Raw genomic sequence first — 26031 nt, 5'->3', positions numbered from 1 at the left:
CATATCGGACCGAGGCCCCGCCCGCTCCGTCCGTTCGGTGAGACCCCCCCCCGCCCGCTCTCGTGACGTCATATCGGGCCGGGGCCCCGCCCGTTCCGAACGTTCTACGACCCCCCCCCCCGGCCTACTCGTGACGTCACGTCAGACGGAGGCCCCCCCGCCCGATTCGCACGTTCTATGAGACCCCGCCCACTCTCGTGGCGTCGTGTCGGGCCGAGGCCCCGCCCTTGTTGCATGTTCTATGAGGTCACGTCCACTCGTGACGTCATTTCGGACCGATCCCTCCCCCCTTTCTAGAAATGTTCCGACAGGCCACGCCCTCTCGCGCCACTTCACGCTTGACCCCGCCCACTCGCAGGATTCACTCACTCATTCATTCACTCATTCATTCATTCATTCATTCATTCATTCATTCGTATCGATTGAGCGCTTAATGTGTGCAGAGCACTGCACTGAACGGATTTAGAAGCAGCGTGGCTCAGTGGCAAGAGCCCGGGCTTTGGAGTCAGAGGTCATGGGTTCGAATCCCGGCTGGACCACTCGTCAGCTGGGTGACTCTGGGCGAGTCACTTCACTCCTCTGGGCCTCAGTGACCTCATCTGTCAGATGGGGATGAAGACGGGGAGCCCCACGTGGGACGACCCGATTCCCCTGGGTCTCCCCCGGCGCTTGGAACAGTGCTCGGCACATAGGACGCGCTTAACGAATACCAACATTATTATCATTATTATAATTAAAGGCAACGTCGGCCTAGTGTGGGACCGCGTGGCCTAATGGATAAGGCGTCTGATTCCGGATCAGAAGATTGAGGCTTCGAGTCCCTTCGTGGTTGATACTTTAGTGTCCATTCATTCGTTCGTTCGTTCGTTCGTATTTATTGAGCGCTTACTATGTGCAGAGCACTGGACTAAGCGCTCGGAATGGACAAATCGGTAACAGATAGAGACGGTCCCTGCCCTTTGACGGGCTCACGGTCTGATCGGGGGAGACGGACGGACGAGAACGATGGCGATAGATAGAGTCGAGGGGAAGAACGTTCCTAGCGCTCAGTCCAGTGCTCTGCACAGAGTAAGCGCTCAATAAATACGATTGAATGAATGAAGAGTGTAAAATCTCCCCAGCCCAGTCCCTTTTCTCCTCTGGCCGACTCGTTCATTCCAAGCGCTCAGGCCAGTGCTCTGCACGTAGTGAGCGCTCAATAAATACTATTGGATGAACGAGTCCTCTTCTTCTCATCTGCCAAAGGGGGATGAAGACCGTGAGCCCCACGAGGGACAACCTGATGACCTTGTCTCCACCCCGGCGCTTAGAACGGTGCTTGGCACATAGTAAGCGCTTAAATGCCGACGTTATTATTATCGTTAAATGGAGGAGATTCAAGAGGCAACACCCACTCCCAGGGGTCCGGCTCAACCCGTTGGCAACGTTTCATCAGGCACCACCCACTCGCTGGTTTCCATGACGGACGGAGGCCCCGCCCACCCGGAGCCGACTGGAAATTGTTTTTAAACTGGGAGTTCGTTGTGGAGCAGGGACGGTCTCTATCTCTTGCCCGATTGTCTATTCCAAGCGCTCGGTACAGTGCTCTGCACGTAGAAGCGCTCAATAAATACGACTGAATGAATTTCAAGCGCTCAGTGCAGGGCTCTGGAGAAGCAGCGTGGCTCCGTGGAAAGAGCACGGGCTTTGGAGTCAGGGCTCATGAGTTCGAATCCCGGCTCTGCCCCTTGCCGGCTGGGTGACCGTGGGCAAGTCACTTCACTTCTCTGGGCCTCAGTTCCCTCATCTGTAAAATGGGGATCAAGACCGTGAGCCCCACGTGGGACAACCTGATTCCCCTCTGTCTACCCCAGCGCTTAGAACGGTGCTCGGCACATAGTAAGCGCTTCACAAATACCAACATTATTATTATTACATCGATTAGACCGTAAGCGCGTCAAACGGCAGGGACCGTCTCTATCTGTTGCCGACTTGTTCATTCCAAGCGCTTAGTACAGTGCCCTGCACAGAGTAAGCGCTCAGTAAATACTATGGAACGAATACTAAGCGCTCAGTAAACACGATTGAATGAATTTCAAGCGCTCAGTGCAGCGCCCTGCCCCCAGTGAGCGCTCAATAAATACGACGGAATGACAGAATGAAGAAGGCCCCGCCCACTCTGGGTTCCATGGCAACCAGAGGCCCCGCCCGCTCCCTGGCCTCATCGGGCAGAGGCCCCGCCCACCTGCCGCGTTGCGTGAGGCCTCGTCCAATCACGGGGCCCCGTGTCTGCCCGAGGCCCCGCCCACCCGCCGAGGTCGGTGAGGCCCCCGCCCGTGCGCAGAAGCAACGTCACCTTTCGGCCCCGCCCCCATCGCGTCTGGCCACGCCCCTCCCGAGGCCCTCGCCCAATCACGACGCTCCTTGTGTGACCGAGGCCCCGCCCACTCGCGGGGGTTCCTGTCATTCTCGAGGTCCCGCCCATGCGCAGAACTTCATTCATTCATTCATTCATTCGTTCGTTCATTCATCCACTCATTCATTCATCCATCCACTCATTCATCCATTCGTATTTATTGAGCGCTGACTATGTGCAGAGCGCTGTCCTGAGCGCTTGGACTGGACAGTTCGACAGCAGCTAATAATATCATGTCGGTATTTGTTGCTGTGCGCCAAGCACTGTTCTAAGCGCTGGGGTGGGGTATATTCCAAGCGCTTAGGACAGTGTTCCGCACTTAGCGCTCAATAAATACGAATGAATGAATGAACAGAGGGTAATCAGGTTGTCCCACGTGAGGCTCACATGTTTTAATCCCCATTTGACAGAGGAGGGGACCGAGGCCCGGAGAAGTGAAGTGACCTGCCCAAAGTCACACAGCCGACAGGTGGCGGGGTCGGGATTAGAACCCATGACCCCTGACTCCTAAAGGGGGGGGGGGGGCTCAGTCTGGGAAGGCCTCCTGGAGGAGGTGAGCTCTCAGGAGCGGTATTAGTTCAGCTCCTACTTGAGCCAGGCACCGTGCTATAAGCGCCGGGGCGCTTCCGAGCAAATTGGGTTGGACACCGTCCCAATCCCCCTCCTCCAGATGAGGTCACCGAGGCCCAGAGAAGTGAAATGACTGGCCGAAGGTCACGCAGCAGGCCGGGGGCAGAGGCGGGATTAGAACCCACGACCTTCCGACTCCCAGGCCCGGGCTGTAGCCGCGAAACCGTGCCAGGTCCCCGTCCTCCCTCGGCTCCGCCCGCTTCCTCGCCCGACCGGCCCGACCGGGCCCCCACCCCACCCCGCCCGTCCGGCGCCCCTTCCCTGCCAAAACCTCCACACCCCAAATTCCTTCCCCGACCCGCAGCCCTCCATCCCCCTCCTCCGCGCTCTTTTCTTTAGTGCCATTTAACAATAATAATGATGATGATGATGATGGTATTGGTTAGGCGCTTACTATGTGCAGAGCACCGTTCTAAGCGCCGGGGGAGACACAGGATCATCGGAGTGTCCCACGTGGGGCTCACGTTTTTTAAGCCCCGATTTTGGCAGATGAGGTCACCGAGGCCCGGAGGAGTGAAGTGACTCGGCTGACAAGCGGCGGAGCCGGGATTCGAACCCATGATCTCTGACTCCCCAGCCGGGGCTCTTTCCGCTGCTTCTCTATCTTGTACGTTCCCCGGCGCTTAGTACGGCGCTCTGCACGCAGGTCGCCCGACAAACAGGTGGCAGAGCCGGGTTTAGAACCCGTGACCTGGCGGCTCTCAGGCCCCTGCCCTTTCCACTAGGCCACGCCGCCCCTCCGTCTCGTATCTACCGCAGGGCTTAGAACAGCGCCCGGCACATAGTAAGCGCTCACCGAAAGCCGTCATTACTATCGTTATCCGTATCTATAATAATAAATTATTATTACTGGGGAAGCAGCGTGGCTCGGCGGAAAGAGCCCGGGCCTGGGAGTCAGAGGTCATGAGTTCGACTCCCGGCTCTGCCCCTTGTCAGCTGGGTGACCGTGGGCGAGTCGCTTCACCTCTCTGGGCCTCGGCGACCTCATCCGTAAAATGGGATTAACTGTGAGCCTCCCGTGGGACCACCCGATGACCCCGTATCTCCCCCCAGCGCTTAGAACGGTGCTCGGCACATAGGACGCGCTTGACAAATGCCAACATCATTCACTTCTCTGTGCCTCAGTGACCTCCTCTGTAAAAAATGGGGATGAAGACCGTGAGCCCCACGTGGGACACCCTGATTCCCCTGGGTCTCCCCCAGCGCTTAGGACGGTGCTCGGCACATAGGAAGCGCTTAACAAATACCAACATCGGGATTGAGAGCAGTGTGGCTCGGTGGAAAGAGCCCGGGCTTGGGACTCCGCAGTCACGAGTTCGAGTCCCGGCTCTGCCCCTTGTCAGGCGGGTGACCGTATCTACCCCAGCGCTTAGAACGGTGCTCGGCACATAGTAAGCGCTTAACAAATACCAACGCTATTATTATTATTATGTATCACTTCCCTTCTCCGGGCCTCGGTGACCTCGTCGGGAAAACGGGGACGAACCGTGAGCCCCACGTGGGGCAACCCGACGACCCCGTCTCCCCCCCCACCCAGCGCCTAGAACAGCGCTCCGCACGGGGTAAGCGCTTGCCCGATACCAAGCTTATTGGAAAGCAGAGACCCTCTCCGAGGCGCTCGGCGTTCGGCACAGGGTAAGCGCTCGCCGACACGGCGGCCTCTTTACTGCGGAGGGGGGCGGGGGGGGGGGGCCGAGGAGGGGAGCCGTCAGCCGGCGTAGGTGGCGTCGTCGACGCTGTCGCTGTCGGCGGAGGAGGAGAGCTGGTTGGCCGGGGTGCAGGCCGGGCAGCGGCGGCCCACGTCGCCCCAGCAGGCCGGGCAGTACACGGCCCCGCAGCCCGAGGTCGGGCAGGGCAGGGAGCCGCTCGTCTCCGGGGCCTGGCACACCACGCAGCGGCGGCCCAGCCAGCGGTCCAGCAGCCGGCCCGGGCACCGGCGGAACCAGGCGTCCGGGAGGGGCCGCCGCTGCCCGGGGCCGGGACGGAAGGGAGGACAGGCTCAGCCGGACGATAATAATGATAATGATAATGATGACGGGGCTATCTGTGAGCGCTCACTCGGTGCAGAGCACCGCTCTAAGCGCCGGGGGAGAGACGGGGGTCATCGGGTCGGCCCGCGGGAGGCTCCCAGTCTTCCGATCCCGACTCTGCCCCTTGTCAGCTGTGTGACCGTGGGCGAGTCACTTGGCTTCTCTGGGCCTCGGTTCCCTCATCTGTCCAATGGGGATGAAGACCGGGAGCCTCCCGTGGGTCGACCTCCTTCCCCCGTATCTACCCCAGCGCTCGGAATAAGCGCCCCGCACAAAGTAAGCGCTTAACAGATACCAACGTTATTATCAATCCCCGTTTTTGCAGGCGAGGTCACTGAGGCCCAGAGAAGTGAAGTGACTTGCCCGAGGTCACACAGCAGACGCGTGCCGGAGCCGGGATCCGAACCCGTGACCTCCGTCCCCCCCCCCCCCCCCGGGCCCGGGGTCCTGCCACCCAGCCACGCGGCTGAAGGCTGTCGAACTGCACATTCCAAGCGCTTAGCGCAGCGCCCCGCACACAGTAAGCGCTCCGTAGAGACGACTGAATGAACGAACTGGGAGACGGGGACCGTGTCCACCCCGACGGGGCCGTCTCCGCCCCGGCGCTTAGAACGGCGCTTGGCGCGTGGCTCAGTGGCAAGAGCCCGGGCTTGGGAGTCGGAGGTCGTGGGTTCGATTCCCCTGTCGGCCGGGTGACTGTGGGCAGGTCACTTCACTTCTCCGGGCCTCAGGTCTGTAAAATGGGGATGAAGACCGGGAGCGGGGACAAGCCGACGCCCCCGGATCTCCCCCAGCGCTTCCAACAGTGCTCTGCACGTAGTAAGCGCTTAATAAACACCAACGTTACTAGGCTAAGGGGAGGGGGAGGGTCTAAAACGGGGGGGGGGGGGCGGAGGGTGGGCAGGGGGTGCTGGGCGTCTTCTCACCCGGGCTCCCTGGCGCTGGGCGCGCCGCACGATGTTCTTCCGCTGCAGCTTGGCGAAGGCCAGGCGCCGCCTCAGTCCCTCGTTATACAGGAACAGGATGCGCTTCTTCTCCCTCTGGGGGGGGCCACGCGGCGGGGTCACCGCCGAGACCCGCCCCCCCCCCGGCGGAGGGGTCCCGGGGGGCGGGCCCGGGGGCTGGGGCGGTGGGACGGGTGGGGCCCTCGCTCCGTGCCGGGCGCTGGACTGAGCGATGGGGTCGAGCCAAGCAAATCGGGGCGGACGGAGGTCCCGGGCGGGGCTCCCGTTGGACGGGCGAGGGCCCGGAGGCCCGGAGAATAATGATAATGTCGGTATTCGACAAGACAAGCGGCGGAGCCGGGATTAGGACCCGCGACCTCGGACTCCCAAGCCCGGGCTCTTGCCGCTCAGCCGCGCTGCTCGTGTGTTCTGTCAGGCGCTTACTCTGTGCCAAGCACTGTTCTGAGCCCTGGGGTGGATACAAGGTCATCGGGTGGTCCCCAGTGGGGCTCACGGTCCTCATCCCCATTTGACAGAGGAGGGAACTGAGGCGCAGAGAAGAAGAAGAATAATAATAATAATAACGATGGGGTTTGTGAAGTGCTTACTCTGGGCCGAGCCCTGTTCTGAGCGCTGGGGTAGATACGAGGTAACGAGATGGTCCTCATCCCCATTTGACAGAAGAGGGAACTGAGGCCCAGAGAATAATAACAACAACGGTGTTTGTGAAGTGCTTACTCGGTGCCGGGCACCGTTCCGAGCACCGGGGTGATAATAATAATAATAATAATTGTAATGATTAATAACGTTGGTATCTGTTAAGCGCTTACTGTGTGCCGAGCACCGTCCTAAGCGCCGGAATGGACACAGGGGAATCAGGACGTCCCACGTGGGGCTCCCGGTCTTCATCCCCATTTTACGGATGAGGGAACCGAGGCCCAGAGAAGTGTGAAGTGACTCGCCCACACGCAGCTGACGAGTGGCAGGGTTGGGATTCGAACTCACGGCCCCCGGCTCCAAAGCCCGGCCTCCCTCCACCGAGCCCCGCTGCTTCTGGGGTAGATACGAGGCCGTCGGGCGGTCCCCGGGGGGGGGGGGGGGGGGGGCTCACCGACCTCATCCCCGTTGGACAGACGAGGGAGCCGAGGCCCAGAGAAGTGAAGCGACTCGACCGGGGCCACGCGGCCGCCGAGCGGCGGAGCCGGGATCGGAAGGCCGGAAGGAGGAGGGCCGGGCCGGCGGGCGAGGGGGCGGCCGGGGGCGGGGGGTGGGGGGGCCGGGGGACCCCGGGCACCTTGGGGAAGTAGAAGGAGGCGATGACCCGCCGCAGCCGGTAGCCGTAGGCCTGGAGGAGACAGCACAGCAGCAGCAGGCCGGCGGGCAGGCAGACGTGGGCGTAGCCCAGGGCGTCCAGCCCGCGGGGCTCGGGCAGGCAGGCTGGCGACGGGGGGCAGGAGACGGGCCCCGGGGGGGGGGGGGTCACGCCCTCCGCCCCCGTCCCCTCCCCTCCGGCCCCTCCGGCCCCCCCCCGCTCTCCCGGCCGGGCCTCACGGGTGTTGTCGGCGTCCACGCGGGTGGAGGAGGACGTGTTGAGGGCGCCGACGGTGCTCCGGAGGAGCCGGGCCAGCAACGAGTCGCCGCCCACCTTCACCTCCAGCTGGTGGCTGCCTGGAAGCGGAATAATAATAATAATAATAATGTTGGTACCTGCTGAGCGCTCACCACGTCGGAATCCCGGCTCGGCCACTCGGCGGCTGCGGGACCGCGGGCGAGTCACTTCACTTCTCCGGGCCTCAGTTCCCTCATCCGTCAAATGGGGACGAAGACCGGGAGCCCCACGTGGGACGACCCGATTCCCCCGGGTCTCCCCCAGCGCTCAGAACGGTGCTCGGCACACAGTAGGCGCTTAACAGGTACCGACGTTATTATTATTGAGGGGCAGAGCGGGGATTTGAACCCGTGACCTCTGACTCCCGAGCCCGGGCTCTTTCCACGGAGCCCTGCTGCTTCTCTACATAAACCGGGGTATTTGTTCGGCGCCTACTCTGTGCAAAGCACCGTTCTAAGCGCTGGGGGATACAACGTGATCAGGTCCCACGCGGGGCTCCCGGTTCGAAGCCCCCCATTCGACAGACGGGGTCACGAGACCGTCGGCGCCGGCTTTTCCGACGGCAGACTGGCCTGGCCCCACCGCCGGGTCCAGTGCTCAGCACACGGTCCAGCGCTCGACGGGGCGGCCCGGGTGGCGCGGGGGGGGGGGGGGGACGAAGGCGGAGGAGCGGGCCCGGGGGGGTGGGGCGGGCGGGGAGGGGGGCCTCGGGGGGCCGGACTCACTCTGGTAGGAGTACTGGACGAAGGAGTGGTGGCGGATGGTGGCGAAGACGGTGTAGAGGGCCCAGTCCAGCACGCAGGTCACCAGCAGCAGCAGAAGCGGCGGCATCGACTCCATCAGCTCCCGGATCTGCCGGACCCGCACGATGCCCGGCCGCCGGCTTCCCCGCCTCTCCCGGGCCCCCCCCGCCCCCCCCCCGCCCCGGCCTGGAAGACCCTCCTCCTCCTCCTCCAATCCCCCCGATCAGACCGTGAGCCCGTCAAACGGCAGGGACCGTCTCCATCTGTTGCCGACTCGTTCATCCCAAGCGCTTAGTACAGTGCTCTGCACATAGTAAGCGCGCAATAAATACCAGTGAACGAATAAATACTATCGAATGAATCCCCTCGGCACCGTACTCGTCCGCTCGACTGTCTATATTTTCTTCATCACCCCATTTATTTGGTTAACGAGATGTACGTCGCCTCGATTCTATTTAGTCGCCTCGACTGAATCCCCTCGACTCTGTCGATCGCCATCGTCCTCGTCCGTCCGTCTCCCCCGATCGGACCGTGAGCCCGTCGGACGGCGGGGACCGTCTCTGTCTGTCGCCGACTCGTCCGTTCCGAGCGCTCGGTCCGGTGCTCTGCACATGGTAAGCGCTCGGTAAATACCGTTGAATGCACGAATGAAATCCGCCAGACCGCCGCTCTCCCCGTCCAAGGCCTTACGGGAGAGCCCCGCCTCCTCCGAGAGGCCTTCCCTGACTGCGCCCTCCTCTCCTCATCCGCCGCTCCCTTCGGCGTCGCCTCGTCCCCCTTCATTCGTCCCCCTCCCCGTTCTGTGATGATAACGACGGCGGTATTTAAGCGCTTAGGATGCGCAGAGCGCTGTTCTAAGCGCTGGGGGAGATACGGGGTCATCGGGTCGTCCCCCGTGGGGCTCCCGGTCTTCGTCCCCATTTGACAGATGAGGGAACTGAGGCCCGGAGAGGTGAAGTGACCTGCCCGCCGTCACCCGGCCGACGGGGCGGGGGGGGGGGGGGGGGGGGGGGGGTCGGAGCCGGGATTCGGACTCCCGAGCCCGGGCTCTTTCCACTGAGCCCCGCTGCTTTATCCCGGGTGACTCTGGACCGGTCACTTCACTTCTCTGGGCCTCAGTTACCCTATCTGGAAAATGGGGATTAAAAATCCGTGAGCCCCACGAGGGACAAGCTGATGGCCCTGCATCCCCCCGGCGCTTGGGCCAGTGCTCGGCACCTACTGAGCGCTCAACAGAGAGCAGATTGTTATCACGATCGCCGTATCCGGGAAGCAGCGTGGCTCAGTGGAAAGAGCCCGGGCTCGGGCGTCCGGGCTCATGGGTTCGAATCCCGGCTCCGCCGCCTGGCAGCTGCGTGACCGCGGGCGAGTCGCTTCCCTTCTCTGGGCCTCAGTGACCTCATCTGGAAAACGGGGATGAAGACCGGGAGCCCCACGGGGGACGCCCTGATGAGCCTGTATCCGCCCCAGCGCTTAGAACGGTGCTCGGCACCCAGTAAGCGCTTAACCGATATCATTCGTCCCCGTGTCTTCCTGGCGAGGTCACCGAGGCCCAGAGACGTGACTTGTCCGAGGCCGCCCAGCCGACAAGCGGGGGAGCCGGGATTAGAACCCGGGTCCTTCTGACTCCCGGGCTCCTGCTGGGCGACGGGAGGGAGTCGGGACGCCGCGGAAGGGAGCGGGAGGAGAGGAGGGCGCGGTCGGGGAGGGCCCCCGGGAGGAGACGGGCCTTCGATAAGGCCCCGGGAGAGAGTCGTCGTCCGGCGGGTTGGCTACGGTGCTTAGCCCGGGGCTCCGCGCGCGGGAAACGCCCGGCACGTACGACTGAAGGGACGCAACGCCTCACCACGTTGGCTCTCTCGGGGATCTGGATGGTGGGTTTCCAGGGGAAGATGAAGATCTTCTCTTCGGCCTTGCGGAGCGGCAGGAGGGTCCCCTTGCCCTGGGGGGGGGGCGGGGGGGGGGGGGACGGGACACGGTGTCTCCTCCCTCCCCGCTCCCCCAGAGGGGACGGTTCGGGGCCGAGGGGGGTCGGCGGCCAGAGCCCGGGCTCGGGAGTCAGAGGTCACGGGTTCGAATCCCTGCTCGGCCACTTGCCTGGGCCTCGGTGACCTCCGCTGGAAAATGGGGATGAAGACCGGGAGCCCCACGAGCCTGATCCCCTTGCACCGTCCCCCACCCGGCGCTCAGGGCGGTGCTCGGCACACGGTGAGCGCCTCCCGGACGCCGTCGCTATTACCCCCTCACCAGCCGGCGACGGCGAGCGTCGATCTGGCGGAAATAGGTGGTGATGTAAATGTTGTCGAAGCGAATGTCGCCGTTGTAGCTGTTGGTGTAGGAGAAGGACCTGAGGGAGGAAACGGGGAGCGGGGACCCCGTTGAGGGCGGGGGTCCCCCCGGGACCCTGCTGACTTACAACAGTGCTTGGCACACAGCGAGGGCGTCACGGGTACCCAAGTCGTCATTATTACGAGGGCTGAGGGCGAACCACAGCGGGGTGAGGGCGGTGAGTCCGCGTGTCTCTGCGCGTCTCTGTCTCTCCCTCTTTCGGTGAGTCCGTGCGTCTCTCCGCGTCTCTGTCTCCCCGCCCGTCGGTGGGTCGATGCGTCTCTCCGTGTCTCTGTGTCTCTCCACGAGGACGGTGAGTCCGCGTGTCTCTCCGCGTCTCTGTCTCCCCACCCGCCGGTGCGTCCGTGTGTCTCTCCGCCTCTCTGTCTCCCCACCTGTCAGTGCGTCCGCGTGTCTCTCCGTGTCTCCGTCTCCCCCTCTTTCGGTGAGTCCGCGCGTCTCTCCGCGTCTCTGTCTCCCCGCCCGTCGGTGAGTCGATGCGTCTCTCCGTGTCTCTGTGTCCTCCATGTCTCCGTCTCCCCCTCTGTCGGTGAGTCCGTGCGTCTCTCCGTGTCTCCGTCTCCCCACCTGTCAGTGACCCACCTGACGTGGGACAACCCGATGACCTCATATCTACCCCGGCGCTTAGAACAGTGCTGGGCACACAGTAAGCGCTTGACGAACACCATCATCATCATTATCATTATTGCTATCATATCCGCCGTTACGTATACACAGGCAGCGCTACATATGTACGCGCACATCTACGCGCACGCACACGAATACGTGGAAAAACCCATTGCCCAAGACGAGCCGCGCGGCTCAGTGGCAGGAGCCCGGGCTCGGGAGTCAGCGGTCATGGGTTCGAATCCCGGCCCCGGGCAGCCGCGTGGCCGAGTCGCTTCACTTCTCCGGGCCTCGGTGACCTCATCCGGAAGACGGGGACCGTGAGCCCCACGGGGGCCCACCTGATGGACCCCGGATCTCCCCCAGCGCTCAGAACGGTGCTCGGCACACAGGAAGCGCTTAGCAGATACCAACATGATGATGACGACGACGACGACGATGATCTCTGTCCCGTCCCCTACGGTTGTGTCTCCACCGGGCCTCCCTGCCCTCCCCCCCCCCGCCCCGGACCCCCGGGCACGCACGCGCAAAAGACGAGCAGGAAGGTGGCCGAGAAGAGCACTTGGAGGACGCCCAGGATCCGGCCCAGGGCCTTGGCCCCGAGCGTCACCTGGCTGAACACCTGCTGCTGGATCAGCAAGGGGCTCACGGTGCCGCCCACCAGGGCTTGCTGCTGCTGCTCCTGTCGGATAAGAAGAACAATAATACTAATTATGGCGTGCGTGAGGCGCCCACTCTGTACCGAGCACCGTTCTAAGCGCCGGGGCAAATCCACGTTTAGCGGCTTGTCCCCCGCCCCCCCCCCCAGTCACCATCCCCGGTTTCCAGATGGGGCCACTGAGGCCCCGAGAATAATCGTAATAAGCATTTTGGCATTTGTTAAGCGCTCACCAGGCGCCGAGCACCGTTCTGAGCGCTGGGTGGGTACGAGGCGAAAGGGGTCGAACCTCACGGGGCGCCCGGTCTTCATCCCCGTTCTCCGGACGAGGCCACCGAGGCCCAGAGAATAACAATAATAATAATTTCGGCGCTTGGGCGCTCACGAGGCGCCGAGCACCGGTGTGAGCGCTGGGTAGGTGGAAGGTAGACGGGTTGAACCTCATGGGGCTCCCGGTCTTCATCCCCATTTTCCGGATGAGGCCACTGAGGCCCGGGGAAGCGAGGCGACTTGCCCGAGGTCACACGGCGGACACGTGGCGGAGCCGGGATCAGAATCCACGTCCTCCGACCTCCCAAAGCCGGGCTCGTGCCCCCAGACTACGCTGATAAAAAATAATAACCACGGTACCTGGGAAGCGCTTACCATGTGCCGAGCACTACCCTAAGCGCCGGGGTAGACAGGCGCGTCACCTACAGGGAAGCGGCGCGGCTCAGGGGCAAGAGCCCGGGCTGGGGAGGCAGAGGTCCTGGGTTCGAATCCCGACTCTGCCACCCGTCGGCTGGGTGACTGTGGGCCAGTCGCTTCTCTGGGCCTCGGTGACCTCATCTGGAAAATGGGGCTGAGGACTGGGACCTCCCGCGGGACCACCTGGTGACCCCCGTCTCTCCCCCCCCGCGCTTAGAACGGCGCTCTGCACACGGCGAGCGCTTAACAGATACCGACGGCTTCGTTATTATTATTATTATTATTGCTCTCTGTGCCTCAGTTTCCTCATCGGTAAAACGGGGATGAAGACTGTCACCTCCCGCGGGCCAACCCGACGACCCCGGATCTCCCCCCGGCGCTTAGAACGGCGCTCGGCACGTAGTGAGCGCTTAACAGATGCCCGCATTGCGACCGGTATTGTTATTAAGAGGGCAGGGGCGCGGTGGGCGGGGTCTCGCGTGGGGGCAGGAAAGGGGCGGGGGGGGTCCCTCGCGGAGGGGGCGGGGCGACACGCACGTGGATCTCCACGCGCGCCGAGAACTCGCCGCCCAGCCCGTTCACGGAGTCATTGACCGAGTCGTAGGTTTGGCCGAAGTTTCCCTCCACGGGGATGCGGTTCCGGCACCAGGGGCCCATCGCTGCGGGGCGGAGGGATCGGGAGCGTGAGGCCACGCCCACCTCCCAATGGCCCCGCCCACTGCCGCCTGTCCCTCCCGAAGCCCCGCCCGCTTTCCTCTGCCCCGCCCACTTTCCTCGGTCGCCCCGCCCACTCTCCTCTGCCCCGCCCACTCTTTTATTGCCCCACCCCTTCTCTTGCCCCGCCCCCTCCCCACCCATCTCCCCGGGCCCCGCCCCCTCCCCTGGCCCCGCCCCCTCTCCTCAGGCCCCGCCCGCCTCCCCTTCCATCTCCGCGTGCCCCGCCCCCTCCCCCGGCCCCGCCCCTCTCCAGGCCCCGCCCTCCTCCCCTTCCCGCCTTTTCTCCGCGCGCCCCTCCCCCTCGGTCGACCCCTCCCCTTCCTCCAGGCCCCGCCCATCGCTCCTTTCCCGCCCCCTCCCCGGGCCCCGCCCCTCTCCAGGCCCCGCCCTCCTCCCCTTTCCCGCCTTTTCTCCGCGTGCCCCTCCCCCTCGGTCGACCCCTCCCCTTCCTCCAGGCCCCGCCCACCGCTCCTTTCCCGCCCCCTCCCCGGGCCCCGCCCACCCGTCCCGCCTATTCTCCGCGCGTCCCGCCCCTTTCCTCGGTCCCGCCCCCTTGGGTCCGGCCCCGCCCACCTCCCCTTTCCCGCCTTCTCCCCGAGTGCCCCGCCCCTCGCCCTCAGGCCCCGCCCGCCTCCCCTTCCATCTCCGCGTGTCCCGGCCCCGCCCTCCTCCCCTTTCCCGCCTTTTCTCCGCGCGCCCCGACCCCGCCCCTCTCCCCGGACCCCGCCCGCCCCTTTCCCGCCTTTTCTCCGCGCGCCCCTCCCCCTCGGTCGACCCCTCCCCTCCCTCCAGGCCCCGCCCACCGCTCCTTTCCCTTCCTCTCTCCACGTGCCCCGCCCCTCCCCCCGACCCCGCCCACCTCCCGGCCCCTCCCGCCCACCCCTTTCCCGCCTCTTCTCCGCGCGCCCCGCCCCCTCCCCCTCCGGCCCCGCCCCCTCCCCCCCCCCCCCCCGGCCCCGGTCCCTCTGCTGACCCCTGGCGGCGGCGCAGACGAAGGCGAAGCGCAGGGGGAGGCAGAGCAGGTGGTTGAGGAAGGGGACGGGGACGGCGCGCAGGCAGCTCCGCAGCTTCTCCTCGAACCAGCGCCGGCAGCTCAGCTCCGCCTGCCGCACCAGCTCTGACCACCAGGGGGCGTCGCTGAGGCGCTCACGCCGGGACCCGCCCTGCCCTGAGCGCTGCGGGGGGGGGGGGGGGGGGGGGGGGGCTCCCGCTCTCCATCCCCATTTGACAGATGAGGCCACCGAGGCCCCGAGCGGCATCGTCATCGTGATGGTACGTGTTAAGCGCTGACTAGGTGATAATAACGTTGGTATGTGTTAAGCGCTTCCTATGGGCCGAGCACCGTTCTAAGCGCCGGGGTAGACCCAGGGGAATCGGGTGGTCCCACGTGGGGCTCACCGTCTTCATCCCCATCTGACAGATGAGGGAACTGAGGCCCACTGAAGGGAAGGGCCTGGCCCAAAGCCACCCAGCTGACAAGCGGCGGAGGCGGCATTCGAACCCACCACCTCCGACGCCCAAGCCCGGGCTCTCGCCGCCGGAGCCACGCCGTTTCTTAACGGCGGTTAGACCGTAAGCCCATCGACGGGCAGGGACCGTCTCTCTCTGTGGCCGACCTGTCCACTCCAAGCGCTCAGTCCAGCGCTCCGCACACAATAGGCGCTCCGTAAATACTATCGAACGAATGACGGGAATGACGGTATCGGCGAAGCGCTTACTACGTGCAGAGCACCGATCTCGGCGACGGGGTAGACACGAGGTCATCGGGTCGTCCCCCGGAGGGCCTGCCCTTTTCCGGATGGGGGAACGGAGCCCCAGAGAAGCCAAGTGACTTGCCCAAGGTCACGCGGCAGTTGGGTGGTGGAGCCGGGATTAGAACCCAGGTCCTCCCGACACGTTAGAGGCCCCGGGCCCCCCCACCCCCGGGCCTTGGGACCCCCACTCACGGGCGCAGCGCAGGCGGGTCTTGAGTTCGTACATCTTCTGGGTGTCGGGGATGGGGGTCCCGGGCCCCGCGCGCCCCCGGAGGGCCCGGGCCTCCTCGGCCGTCGCCTCGTAGCCTTCCTCGCTGGTCACCTGCTCGTCCAGCTCGTGGAAGGCCAGGGTCACGTTGCGGGATTCGGCGTTCAGCTCCGGGGCGCGGCGCTGCGGGGTCAAGGGGGGCCAGGGGACCCTGAGACGCCCCCCCCCCCCAATCCCTCCGGCGTCGCCCCGACTCTCGCTCCTCCCTTCCTCCGGCCCCCCGACGCCGATGTATCGATTTCTCCCCCTCTAGACTCTCGGTTCCTCGTGGACGGGGGGGGGGGGGGACGGGGACACGCGTCTGTGATATCGTCCCATTGAGGCACTAATAATAACCATAATAACGAGAAGCGGCGTGGTCGAGCGGCAGCATGGCCCGGGCTCGGGGGTCGGACGTCATGGGTTCGGATCCCGCCTCTGCCCCTGATCGGCCGTGTGGCCGTGGGCGAGTCACTTCACTTCTCTGGGCCTCAGTTCCCTCGTCTGGCAAATGGGGGTGAAGACTGGGAGCCTCACGGGGGACGACCTCATTCCCCCGGATCTACCGCAGCGCTTCGAACAGTGCTCTCCGCGTAGTAAGCGCTTAACTGACACCAACGTTCTTGTCATTCACTTCTCCGGGCCTCAGTGACCTCGCCTGTCAAACGGGGATGAAGACCGTGAGCCTCGCGTGGGACACCCTGATGAGCCTGGATCTCCCCCGGCGCTCAGAACGGTGCTCGGCACCTAGTAAGCGCTTGACAGATACCAACGTTATTATTGATCGCGGCATACGGAGGCCCGTCTCCTCCAGGAGGCCTTCCCTGGCTAACCCTTCCTCTCCTCCCGCGCCACCTCTTAATCGCTCCTTTCTTCATCTCCCGCTCCCAGGTCCGCAGCCCGGATGGATGGATCTAGGGTGATGATAATAATGGTCGTGGTACTGAAGCGCTTACTACGTTCCAGCCACCGTCCTAAGCGCCGGGGTGGAGACGGGCAAATGGGCTTGGACCACCGTCCGGGTCCTGCGTGGGGTTCGCTGTCTTCATCTCCATTTTACAGATCGGTTCATTAATCGACGGTGGTATTTGTTAAGCGCCTACTCTGTGCGCCGTTCTGAGCGCTGGGGGGGGGGGGGGGGATACAAGGGGAACAGGTTGTCCCCCCCAAATCCCCGTTTTCCAGATGAGGGAACTGAGGCCCAGAGAAGCGAAGCGACCGGCCCACGGTCACCCAACTGACGATAACAGTGTTGGTATTTGTTGAGCGCTCACTAGGTGCCGAGGGGAGATACGGGGTCGTCAGGCGGTCCCACGGGAGGCCCCCGGTTAATCCCCATTTGACAGATGAGGTCACTGAGGCCCAGAGAAGCGACCTGCCCACAGTCGCACAGCCGACGACCGCATTCGAACTCACGGCCTCCGCCTCCCCGGCCCGGGCTCTCCCCGCTGAGCCCCGCTGCTTCTCGTCGTCCGTGCCGACGTATCGACCGAGCGCCTCCTGCGTGCGGGGCGCCGTACTAAGCGATTGGGAGAGCCCCGCTCAACTGTATCTGGCTTCTTCGCCCTGTTTAATTGGTCCGTTTCGTTTCCACGAGCTGCCCGTCACCCTGATTCCATTTCCTCGCTACCGTTTTTAACGAGACGTACATCCCCTCGATTCCATCGATCGCCATCGTTCCCGTCCGTCCGTCTCCCCCGATTAGACCGCGAGCCCGTCGACGGGCCGGGACCGTCTCCGTCTGTTGCCGACCCGTCCGTTTCCCAGCGCTCAGTCCAGTGCTCTGCACCCAGGAAGCGCTCCATCAATAGGGGAGCGGCGTGGCTCGGTGGAAAGAGCACGGGCTCTGGGGTCATGAGTTCGAATCCCGGCTCTGCCACTGGTCAGCTGGGTGACCGTGGGCGAGTCACTTCACTTCTCTGGGCCTCAGTGACCTCATCTGGAAAATGGGGATGAAGACCGGGAGCCCCACGTGGGACATCCTGATTCCCCCGTGTCTACCCCAGCGCTCAGAACAGGGCTCGGCACATAGTAAGCGCTCAATAAATACCAACATCATTATTACTATTATCGATACCATTGAATGAGAGGAGAATAGGACAACCGGGGGACGCGTTTCCCCGCCCGCGAGGAGGTCAAGGGGCCGGGGACATCCCGGTGTTCCCCAAACGGGGGGGGGGGGGGGGTCTTCCCCGGGCCCCCCGCGTGACCTCCCCGTCGACCCCCGTCGACCCCGCTCACCAGCAGGTCCCGGATGACGGCCCGCAGCGGGGCGGTGGAGACGCGCCAGGCCTCGCGGCTGTTGTTGACCTGCAGCTCCACGGTGCAGCCCAGCGAACGCGCCGCCTCCGCCAGGTTGTGCCGCAGGTTGGACACGGGGCCTGCGGGGGCGATGGGGCCCGTCCGCCGCCGGGCCGGACGCTCCCCGGCGCCTAGCGCAGCGCCCCGCACGCCGGAGGCGCTCACTGGACCCCACCGCCCGACGGACCGTCGGGTTGGACATCTGACAGGAGAAGCGGCGGGGCCCCGGGGGCGACGGCCCGGGCCGGGGAGTCAAGAGGCCGTGGGTTCTGATCCCGCCTCGGCCGCCGGGCCGCTGCGCGACCTGGGGCGAGTCACGTCTCCGGGCCTCGGTCGCCTCCTCCGGAAGATGGGGATGAAGACCGGGAGCCCCCCGGGGGCCGACCTCCTTTACCTCGGCTCTCCCCGAGCGCTGAGAACAGTGCTTGGCGCAGGGTGACGACGGTGGCGGTGTTTGCTGAGCGCCTACTGTGGGGCTCACAGTTTTAATCCCCATCTGACAGATGAGGTCACTGAGGCCCAGAGAGGGAAAGCGACTCGCCCAGAGTCCCACGGCCGGCAAGCGGCGGAGCCGGGATTCGAACCCGTGACCTCTGACTCCCAAGCCCGGGAGTCGGCGCTTAACAGATACCGACCCCACATCCCGGTGAATAATTTGTAATTCTTATTCTCTCTTTTATAGATTCTCTCTTAATATCCGTGCCTATCTGGAACTTCTTGATTGGGATTCACGTCCGTCTCCCCTGCTCCCGAATGTGAGCTCGGTGTGGGCAGGGAATGTATCCGGTGGACGTTGCGTTGAAATGTTGGCGTTTGTTAAGCGCTCGCTCTGTGCGGAGCACCGTTCTAAACGCCGGGGGAGAAACGGGGTCAGCGGGTGGTCCCACGGGAGCCCGGCGGTCTCCATCCCCATTTCCCAGACGAGGTCGCCGAGGCCCAGAGGAGCGGGGCTGACCGGCCCGCGGCCAAGTGGCGGAGCCGGGAGTCGAACCCGCGACCTCTGACTCCGAAGCCCGGGCCCTTTCCGCCGAGCCACGCCGTCCTCCCCCGAGCGCTTAGTACGGCGTTCTGCGCTCAGTAAAGCCGACTGACTCGCTGGACATTCGATATCCGCCCCCCCGCCCCCCCGTCCTCGCGGCACTGCGGTGTGTCGGTCATTATTGTTCGGTATCGCAGCAGGGGAAGCAGCGTGGCTCGGCGGAAAGGGGCCGGGCTGGGGAGTCAGAGGCCGCGGGTTCGAATCCCGGCCCCGCCGCCTGGCGGCTGGGGGACCGTGGGCGAGTCACTTCGCTTCTCTGGGCCTCGGTTCCCTCGCGGCGCTTAGAACGGTGCTCTGCCCGTACTAAGCGCTTAACAGGTACCAACATTCTCCTTCTTCTGCTATATGATATTATCGGGGCCTATCTGCAACGCACTGATCTGTACCGACGTCTCCCTCCCCCCGCCCCGGACCGTCACCTTGCTGCGGGCGGGGAACGTGCCTGTTTGTCGTTGTTTTACGCTCTCCCGGGGGCTTAGGACGACGCTCCGCCCGGAAGCGAGCGAGCGCTCACCCGATGGGACCGAGTGAACGAACCCGTCGGCGCTCCGTTTGGAAGGTAGGAAGCGCTCGACAGAGGCCGTAACCGCGATCCTTACCGATGGGTTATTTGCGGCACGCTAGTGGCGGCGTCTGGGAGCCGCTCGCTCCGTGGCTCACCCGGGTGGCCTCCCTGTCCCTCCTGGAGTTCACGGCCCCTCGCCCGCCCCCCCCTTCCCGGCCCCTCACCCTCGTAGATGGCGGCCAGCAAGTAGCCCAGCACGAAGAGTCGTCCCTCCTTGCCCACCATCTTGGGCACCACCAGGAGACTGGCGCAGCGGACGTGCGGGGAGAGGCCCCATCCCAGGGCGCCCACGCCTGCCGCCAGGGGAGAGGGCAGAAGGGGGTGAGCGGCCCGCCCCGGCCCGCCCCGCCCTCCGCGTCCCCCCCCCGGCGCGGCCCGCCGGCTCACCGGCCATGCTGTACATCAGGATCACCTTCTCCTCCTCTGGGAGACTCGTGGGGTTGACCAGGATTTGGAAGAGACCTAATAATAAGGATAATAAGGATAATAAGGATAATAACGTTGGTATTGGTTAAGCGCTTCCTATGTGCCGAGCACCGTTCTAAGCGCCGGGGTAGACACAGGGGAATCAGGTCGTCCCGCGTGGGGCTCACGGTCTCAATCCCCATTTTACAGATGAGGGAACCGAGGCACGGAGAGGTTAAGCGACTCGCCCACGGTCACACAGCCGACAAGGGGCAGAGCCGGGATTCGAACTCATGAGCCCTGACTCCAAAGCCCGTGCTCTTTCCACGGAGCCACGCTGCTTCTCCTGCGGAGAGACGTCGGGAGCGACAGGCACGACGACGGCGGTGGTATTCGGTGAGCGCTCGCTACGTGCGGAGCACCGTTCTGAGCGCCGGGGGGATCACGATGAGAATGATAATGATCATGTTGGTATTTGTTAAGCGCTTCCTATGTGCCGAGCACTGTTCTCAGCGCTGCGGTGGATACAGGGTCATCAGGTTGTCCCACGTGGGGCTCGCGGTCTTCACCCCCATTTTCCAGATGAGGTCACCGAGGCCCAGAGAAGCCAGGTGACTCGCCCGCGGTCCCCCAGCTGACCGGCGGCAGAGCCGGGATGCGGACTCGTGACCCCCGACGGCAAAGCCCGGGCTCTTTCCACTGAGCCACGCTGCCTCTCGGCAGGGCGATACAAGGCGATCGGGTGGTCCCCCGTGCGGCTCCCGGTCTTCATCCCCATTGGACAGCTGAGGTCACCGAGGCCCAGAGAAGCCAGGCGACCGGCCCTCGGTCACCCGGCCGCCGAGCGGCAGAGCCGGGTTTCGCGCCCGCGACTTTCCGGGTCCCACACCCGGGCTCTTTCCGTCGAGCCGGGCCGCTTCTCCCCCCCGCCCCCCCCGGCGCTTAGTACAGCGCCCGGCACAGAGGGAGCGCTTGGCAAATACCGCCCCGTCAGTACTTCTGCAGAGACGCACGCGGAGACCCCCGCCCCCGCCCCGCAGACCCCCGCCGGGCTCACCCAGAGACATCAAGCCCCCGACTCCGGCCCCCAGCAAGAAGGCGGCCACGGGGAAGCGACCGGGTCGGCGCCACAGGAAGCGGGCACAGGTGGCCGGCAGCACCCAGCCGAGCGCCCGCTTCAGAGCTGAGGACGAGGGTGGCGTCGGTTGAGCGCTCGCCGGGTGCCGAGCGCCGTCCTACGCGCCGGGAAGGGGCCGGGGTCGCCGCCCGTGGGGCTCCCGGTCGTCATCCCCGTTCTCCAGACGGGGTCACCGAGGCCCGGGGAAGCGACTCGCCCCCGGTCGCCCGGCGGCCCGGATGTGAACCCGTGACCTCCGGCTCTTTCCGCGGAGCCACGCTCGCTGCACGGAGCCGCCCCCCCGTCGACGGCCTCTCCCGGGCGCCCGGCACGGCGCCCCGCACCCGGCGAGCGCTCGGTACGGCCGACCGAACGAAGGGGTCGGGGGAGGCGACGGTGGACCGCCGAGACGGGGGAGCGGGGGGTTCCGCGAGGGCCCTCCGGGCGGTCGGCTCGGTAGGGGCGGGCCGGATCCGGCCGTGCCGTCCTCTCCCGGGCGCTCGGCGCGGTGCTCCCGCACACAGCGGGCGCCCGATCAGAGAAGCGGCGGGGCTCCGTGGCCAGAGCCCGGGCCGGGGAGTCGGGGGTCGCGGGTTCGCATCCCGCCGCTTGTCAGCTGGGTGACCTCGGGCGAGCCGCTTCACCTCTCTGGGCCCCGGCGACCTCATCTGAAGACTGGGCGCGGCCCAACCCGATGACCCCGTGTCTCCCCCCCCCGCCGCCAGCGCTTCGGACGGTGCTCGGCGCGTAGGAGGCGCTCAACGGATCCCGACATTCATTAATTGATCAATGCCCGGGGTCGAGCGACAATAACGTTGAGCGCTTCCTAGGCGCCGAGCACCGTCCGAAGCGCCGGGGGAGACCCGGGGTCATCGGGTGGTCCCCCGCGGGGCTCCCGGTCTTCATCCCCATCTGACGGATGAGGTCGCTGAGGCACCGTGAAGTGACCCGCCCGCAGTCACCCGGCCGACAAGTGGCCGAGCCGGGATTCGAACCCTTGACCTCCGACTCCAAAGCCCGCGCCCTTTCCCCTGAGCCACGCCGCCTCTCTGGAAGGGGGTGGGGGGGGCTCTGGGGAGGAGGGGTCACCCCGGGGCCGGGGGGGGGGGGGTCCGGCTCACTGCTATTCGGGGGTTTGGGCGACCTCCCCGCCCGCCGGTCCCTCCGGGTCAGCCGAGCGGCCATGGTCCAGCCGGAAGGAGCCTCCCCCACTGTGAGGTCACGGCGGGGCCGGGGGGGCTTCCGGAACCCCGGGCCGGTCGCCGGGGAGACGGGCGCCCGCCCTCCGGCCATGGCGGACGAGGAGAGGACGGTGGTCCGCAGCGCGGGGGGCTTCGCCCTGGGCCTGGCTCTGTCCGCGGCCTACGGGCTCCTGGCCCTGCTGGTCCAGGGCCACCAGCCCTGGGGCTGCTTCGTGGTCTCCGTCACCTTGGCGGCCTTCCTGGGGATGGGCATGGCCTTCTCCCGCCCCGTCCGGGCCACCGTGCTCCTGCTGCTGCCCCAGGCCTTCTCCAGTGAGCCGGCGAGGGGGCGTCGGGCCGGGCGGGCGGGCGGCCCGGCGGACGGACGCCCGGGCCTCGGGAGGACCTGGGTTCCGGTCCCGCCGCCTCCGCCGCCCGTCCCCTGGGGACGCTTCTCTGGGCCTCGGTTCCCTCATCTGTCAAATGATAATAATGACGAGGTTGGTGTCGGTTAAGCGCTTACTCCGTGCAGAGCACCGTTCTAAGCGCTGGGGGAGAGCCGGGGTCATCGGGCGGTCCCGCGGGAGGCTCGCGGTCTTCATCCCCGTTTTACGGATGAGGGGACCGAGGCCCAGAGAAGCGAAGTGACTCGCCCACGGTCACCCAGCTGCCAAGCGGCGGAGTGGGATTCGGACCCATGACCTCTGGCTCCCCAGCCCGGGCTCTTTCCACTGAGCCACGCATCTGTCAAAAGGGGACGGAGCCTGGGAGCCTCACGGGGGACCACCTGATTCCCTCGCAATCGTAATCATGGTAATGATGTCGGTATCTGTCAGGCGCTTACTCTGCGCAGAGCGCCCTTCTAAGCGCCGGGGGAGATCCGGGGTCGCCGGGTCGGCCCACGTGAGGCTCGCGATCTTCAGCCCCATTTGACAGACGAGGTCACCGAGGCCCAGAGAAGCGAAGCGACTGGCCCGCGGTCCCCCAGCTGCCGAGTGGCAGAGCCGGGAGTCGAACCCGTGACCTCTGACTCCCAAGCCCGGGCTCTTGCCACTGAGCCGCGCTGCTTCCCGACCCCAGCGCTCGGAACAGTTGCTCGCACACAGTGAGCGCTTCACGGATACCACCGTTATCATTCTCTGGGCCTCAGTTTTCTCATCTGCGAGACGGGGATTAATAATAATCATAACGTTGGCATCTATTAAGCGCTTACTATTCATTCACTCAATAGTATTTACTGAGCGCTTACCCTGGGCAGAGCACTAAGCGCTTGGAATGGACAAATCGGCAACAGCTAGAGCGTCCCTGCCCACTGACGGGCTCGGGGTCTAATCGGGTCTCATTCGTTCATTCAGTAGCAATTATGGAGCGCTTACTATGTGCAGAGCACTGTACCAAACGCTTGGAATGGACGAATCGGCAACAGAGAGAGACAGTCCCCGCCCACCGACGGGCTCACGGTCTAACCGGGGGAGACGGACGGACGAGCACAATAGCGACAAATAGAATCGAGGGGATGGACATCTCACCAGCAAAATAAATAGGGTGATAAAAATACCTACTACGTGCCGAGCACTGTTCTGAGCGCTGGGGCAGATCCAGGGTCATCGGGTGGTCCCCCGTGGGGTCCCCAGGCCTCATCCCCCTTTGACAGATGAGGGAACCGAGGCCCGGAGGAGCAAAGCGACTCGCCCGAGGTCGCCCACCTGACAAGTGGCGGAGGCGGGATTAGAACCCAGGACCTCTGACTCCCAAGCCCGGGCTCCTTCCACTGAGCCATGGGGGTGGGCGGGGGCATTCATTCATTCATTCCATCGTATTTACGGAGCGCTTACTGAGTGCCAAGCAGTGTGGTAAGCGCTGGGGAGAGGAGAGGGCTGGGGGAGGGTGTTCATTCACTTCATTTCATCGTCTTGAGTGGGTGCTTAGTTCATTCATTCATTCATTCATTCATTCATTCATTCATTCATTCCATCCTATTTATAGAGCGCTTATTGAGTGCCAAGCAGTGCGCTGAGCGCTGGGGAGAGGAGAGGGCTGGGGGAGGGTGTTCATTCACTTCATTTCATCGTCTTGAGTGGGTGCTTAGTTCATTCATTCATTCATTCATTCATTCCATCCTATTTATAGAGCGCTTATTGAGTGCCAAGCAGTGCGCTGAGCGCTGGGGAGAGGAGAGGGCTGGGGGAGGGTGTTCATTCAATTCATTTCATCGTCTTTGGTGGGTGCTTAGTTCGTTCATTCATTCATTCATTCATTCATTCATTCATTCATTCCATCCTATTTATGGAGCGCTTATTGAGTGCCAAGCAGTGCGCTAAGCGCTGGGGAGAGGAGAGGGCTGGGGGAGGGTGTTCCATTCAATTCATTCCATCGTCTTGAGTGGGTGCTTAGTTCATTCATTCATTCATACATACATTCATTCCATTGTCTTTAGTGGGTGCTTAGTTCATTCATTCATTCCATCGTATTTCTGGAGCGCTTACTGAGTGCCAAGCAGCGTGCTAAGCGCTGGGGAGAGGAGAGGGTGCGGGGGGGGGGGGGGAGCCTGACTTTGGGATGGGGGGTGTTCATTCAATTCATTCCATCGTCTTGAGTGGGGGCTTAGTTCATTCATTCATGCATTCATGCATTCATTCATTCCATCCTATTTCTGCAGCGCTTACGGAGTGCCAAGCGGCGTGCTAAGCGCTGGGGAGAGGAGCGGGCTGGGGGAGGGGGCGGGTAGCCTGCATTCATTCATTCATTCATTCATTCATCCCATCGTGTTTCTGGAGCGCTTACAGAGTGCCAAGCAGTGTGCTAAGCGCTGGGGGGGGCGGGAGGGGGCGTTCAATTCATTCCACCGTCCTCCTCGGGCGCTTAGCTCGTCCATGCACTCCACGGTATCTGCGGAGCGCTTCCCGGGTGCAGAGCACCGTCCTAAGCGCTCGGGCGGGGGGGGGGGGGACGACGACGACGACGACGGGGGAGTCGGGGCGCAGCGGCCCGCGGTAAACGTGGGGCGCGGGTGCCCGGGGGGTCCGCAGGGCAGGGCCGCGCGGTGCTGCTGGTGGCGGCCTTCGGGCTGGTGGTGCAGGGCCCGTGCGCCAACGCCCTGAAGAACTTCCGGCGCGCCGGGGAGGCGGTGGCCTGCGGAGCCGAGCTCGCCCTCAACCAGACCCGACGGCTCGTCGACCAAGCGCGCCTGCCTCTCCTCGGTCAGACGCGCCGCCACCCGCCCCGGGGAGGGACGGGGGCGGGGCTTCGGGGCGAGGACACGCCCCCCGGGCGGCAGGGCCAATGGCGACGGGGGAGGGGAGAGGGGGCGGGGCCTCGTGGGAAGGACACGCCCCCTAGGGCCCGGGGCCAATGGCGAGAGGGGACGGTGTGGGGGGCGTGGCCTCTTCGGTTAGGTAACGCTCCCTCCGTCCCCAGGGCCAATGGCCGGAGGGAGGAGGGGCGGGGCCTCGTCGGGAAGGACCCGCCCCCTCCGTTCCGGGGCCAATGGCCGGAGGGGGGAGGAGGGGGTGGGGCCTCGTGGGGAAGGGCACGCCCCCTCAGTCCCGGGGCCAATGGCGAGAGGGGAAGGGGTGGGGGGCGTGGCCTCTTCTGTTAGGTAACGCTCCCTCCGGCCATTGGCCCTGGGGACGGAGGGAGAAGGAGGGGGTGGGGCCTCGTGGGGAAGGGCACGCCCCCTCAGTCCCGGGGCCAATGGCGAGAGGGGAAGGGGTGGGGGGCGTGGCCTCTTCTGTTAGGTAACGCTCCCTCCGTCCCCAGGGCCAATGGCGGGAGGGAGAAGGAGGGGGCGGGGCTTCAGCGGTAAGGGGTGGGGGCGTGGCCTCTTCTGTTAGGTAACGCCCCCTCAGTCCCAGGGCCAATGAGGGGAGAGGAAGGGGCGGGACCCCAGACGTCTGGCCACGCCCCCTCCCGACCCGGGTCCGATGGCGATAGGGGAGGGAGAGGGGGCGGGGCCTCGTAGGGAAGGACACGCCCCCGCGGTCCCAGAGCCAATGACGGGAAGGGAAGGGGCGTGGCCTCTTCTGTCAGGTTAACGCCCCCTCCGTCCCCAGGG

The 26031-nt window shown here is 64.8% G+C and overlaps 2 protein-coding genes across 7 annotated transcripts in view; one reads left to right on the top strand and one right to left on the bottom strand.

Annotated features, from left to right (window-relative positions):
- Positions 1-4721: 4721 nt before the first annotated feature.
- Positions 4722-22089, bottom strand: DCST1 (DC-STAMP domain containing 1). The gene is made up of 16 exons (XM_039910849.1): positions 22009-22089; positions 20737-20914; positions 19662-19736; positions 19439-19567; positions 17611-17750; positions 15315-15513; positions 14342-14485; positions 13189-13310; positions 11831-11988; positions 10599-10698; positions 10198-10293; positions 8334-8460; positions 7551-7667; positions 7294-7436; positions 5982-6095; positions 4722-4991 (listed from the first exon to the last, which is right to left on the bottom strand). The coding sequence occupies exons 1-16, from the start codon at positions 22087-22089 to the stop codon at positions 4734-4736; spliced, it is 2181 nt and encodes a 726-aa protein (XP_039766783.1). The 3' UTR covers positions 4722-4733.
- The window catches only part of DCST2 (DC-STAMP domain containing 2), a 21359-nt gene continuing 17397 nt past the window's right edge, over positions 22070-26031 (top strand). For all 6 annotated transcript variants that reach the window (XM_039910937.1, XM_039910938.1, XM_039910935.1 and 3 more), the window contains exons 1-2: positions 22070-22310; positions 25007-25177. In XM_039910937.1, coding sequence (XP_039766871.1) covers positions 22088-22310; positions 25007-25177 — 394 coding nt within the window. In that variant the 5' untranslated portion in view covers positions 22070-22087. The remainder of the gene's footprint in view (positions 22311-25006; positions 25178-26031) is intronic.

Source organism: Ornithorhynchus anatinus, chromosome X5 (assembly GCF_004115215.2).
Source record: "Ornithorhynchus anatinus isolate Pmale09 chromosome X5, mOrnAna1.pri.v4, whole genome shotgun sequence".
In the NCBI taxonomy this organism is placed as follows: domain Eukaryota; kingdom Metazoa; phylum Chordata; class Mammalia; order Monotremata; family Ornithorhynchidae; genus Ornithorhynchus; species Ornithorhynchus anatinus.
The sequence above is the reverse complement of the archived record's forward strand: the minus strand, read 5'-3'. Positions and strand labels throughout refer to the sequence as shown.

Bases quoted from the DNA above. Each gene is read 5' to 3' on its own strand.
- DCST1 (XM_039910849.1), bottom strand. From the start codon at position 22,089: ATGGCCGGAGGGCGGGCGCCCGTCTCCCCGGCGACCGGCCCGGGGTTC. The intron at 20,915-22,008 runs GTGGGGGAGGCT...CCCGGCGCGTAG, and splicing joins GGCCCCGCCGTGACCTCACA to GACGGCGCTCGGCACCCGGC. The intron at 19,737-20,736 runs GTGAGCCCGGCG...CCTTATTATTAG, and splicing joins CGGGGGCTTGATGTCTCTGG to GTCTCTTCCAAATCCTGGTC.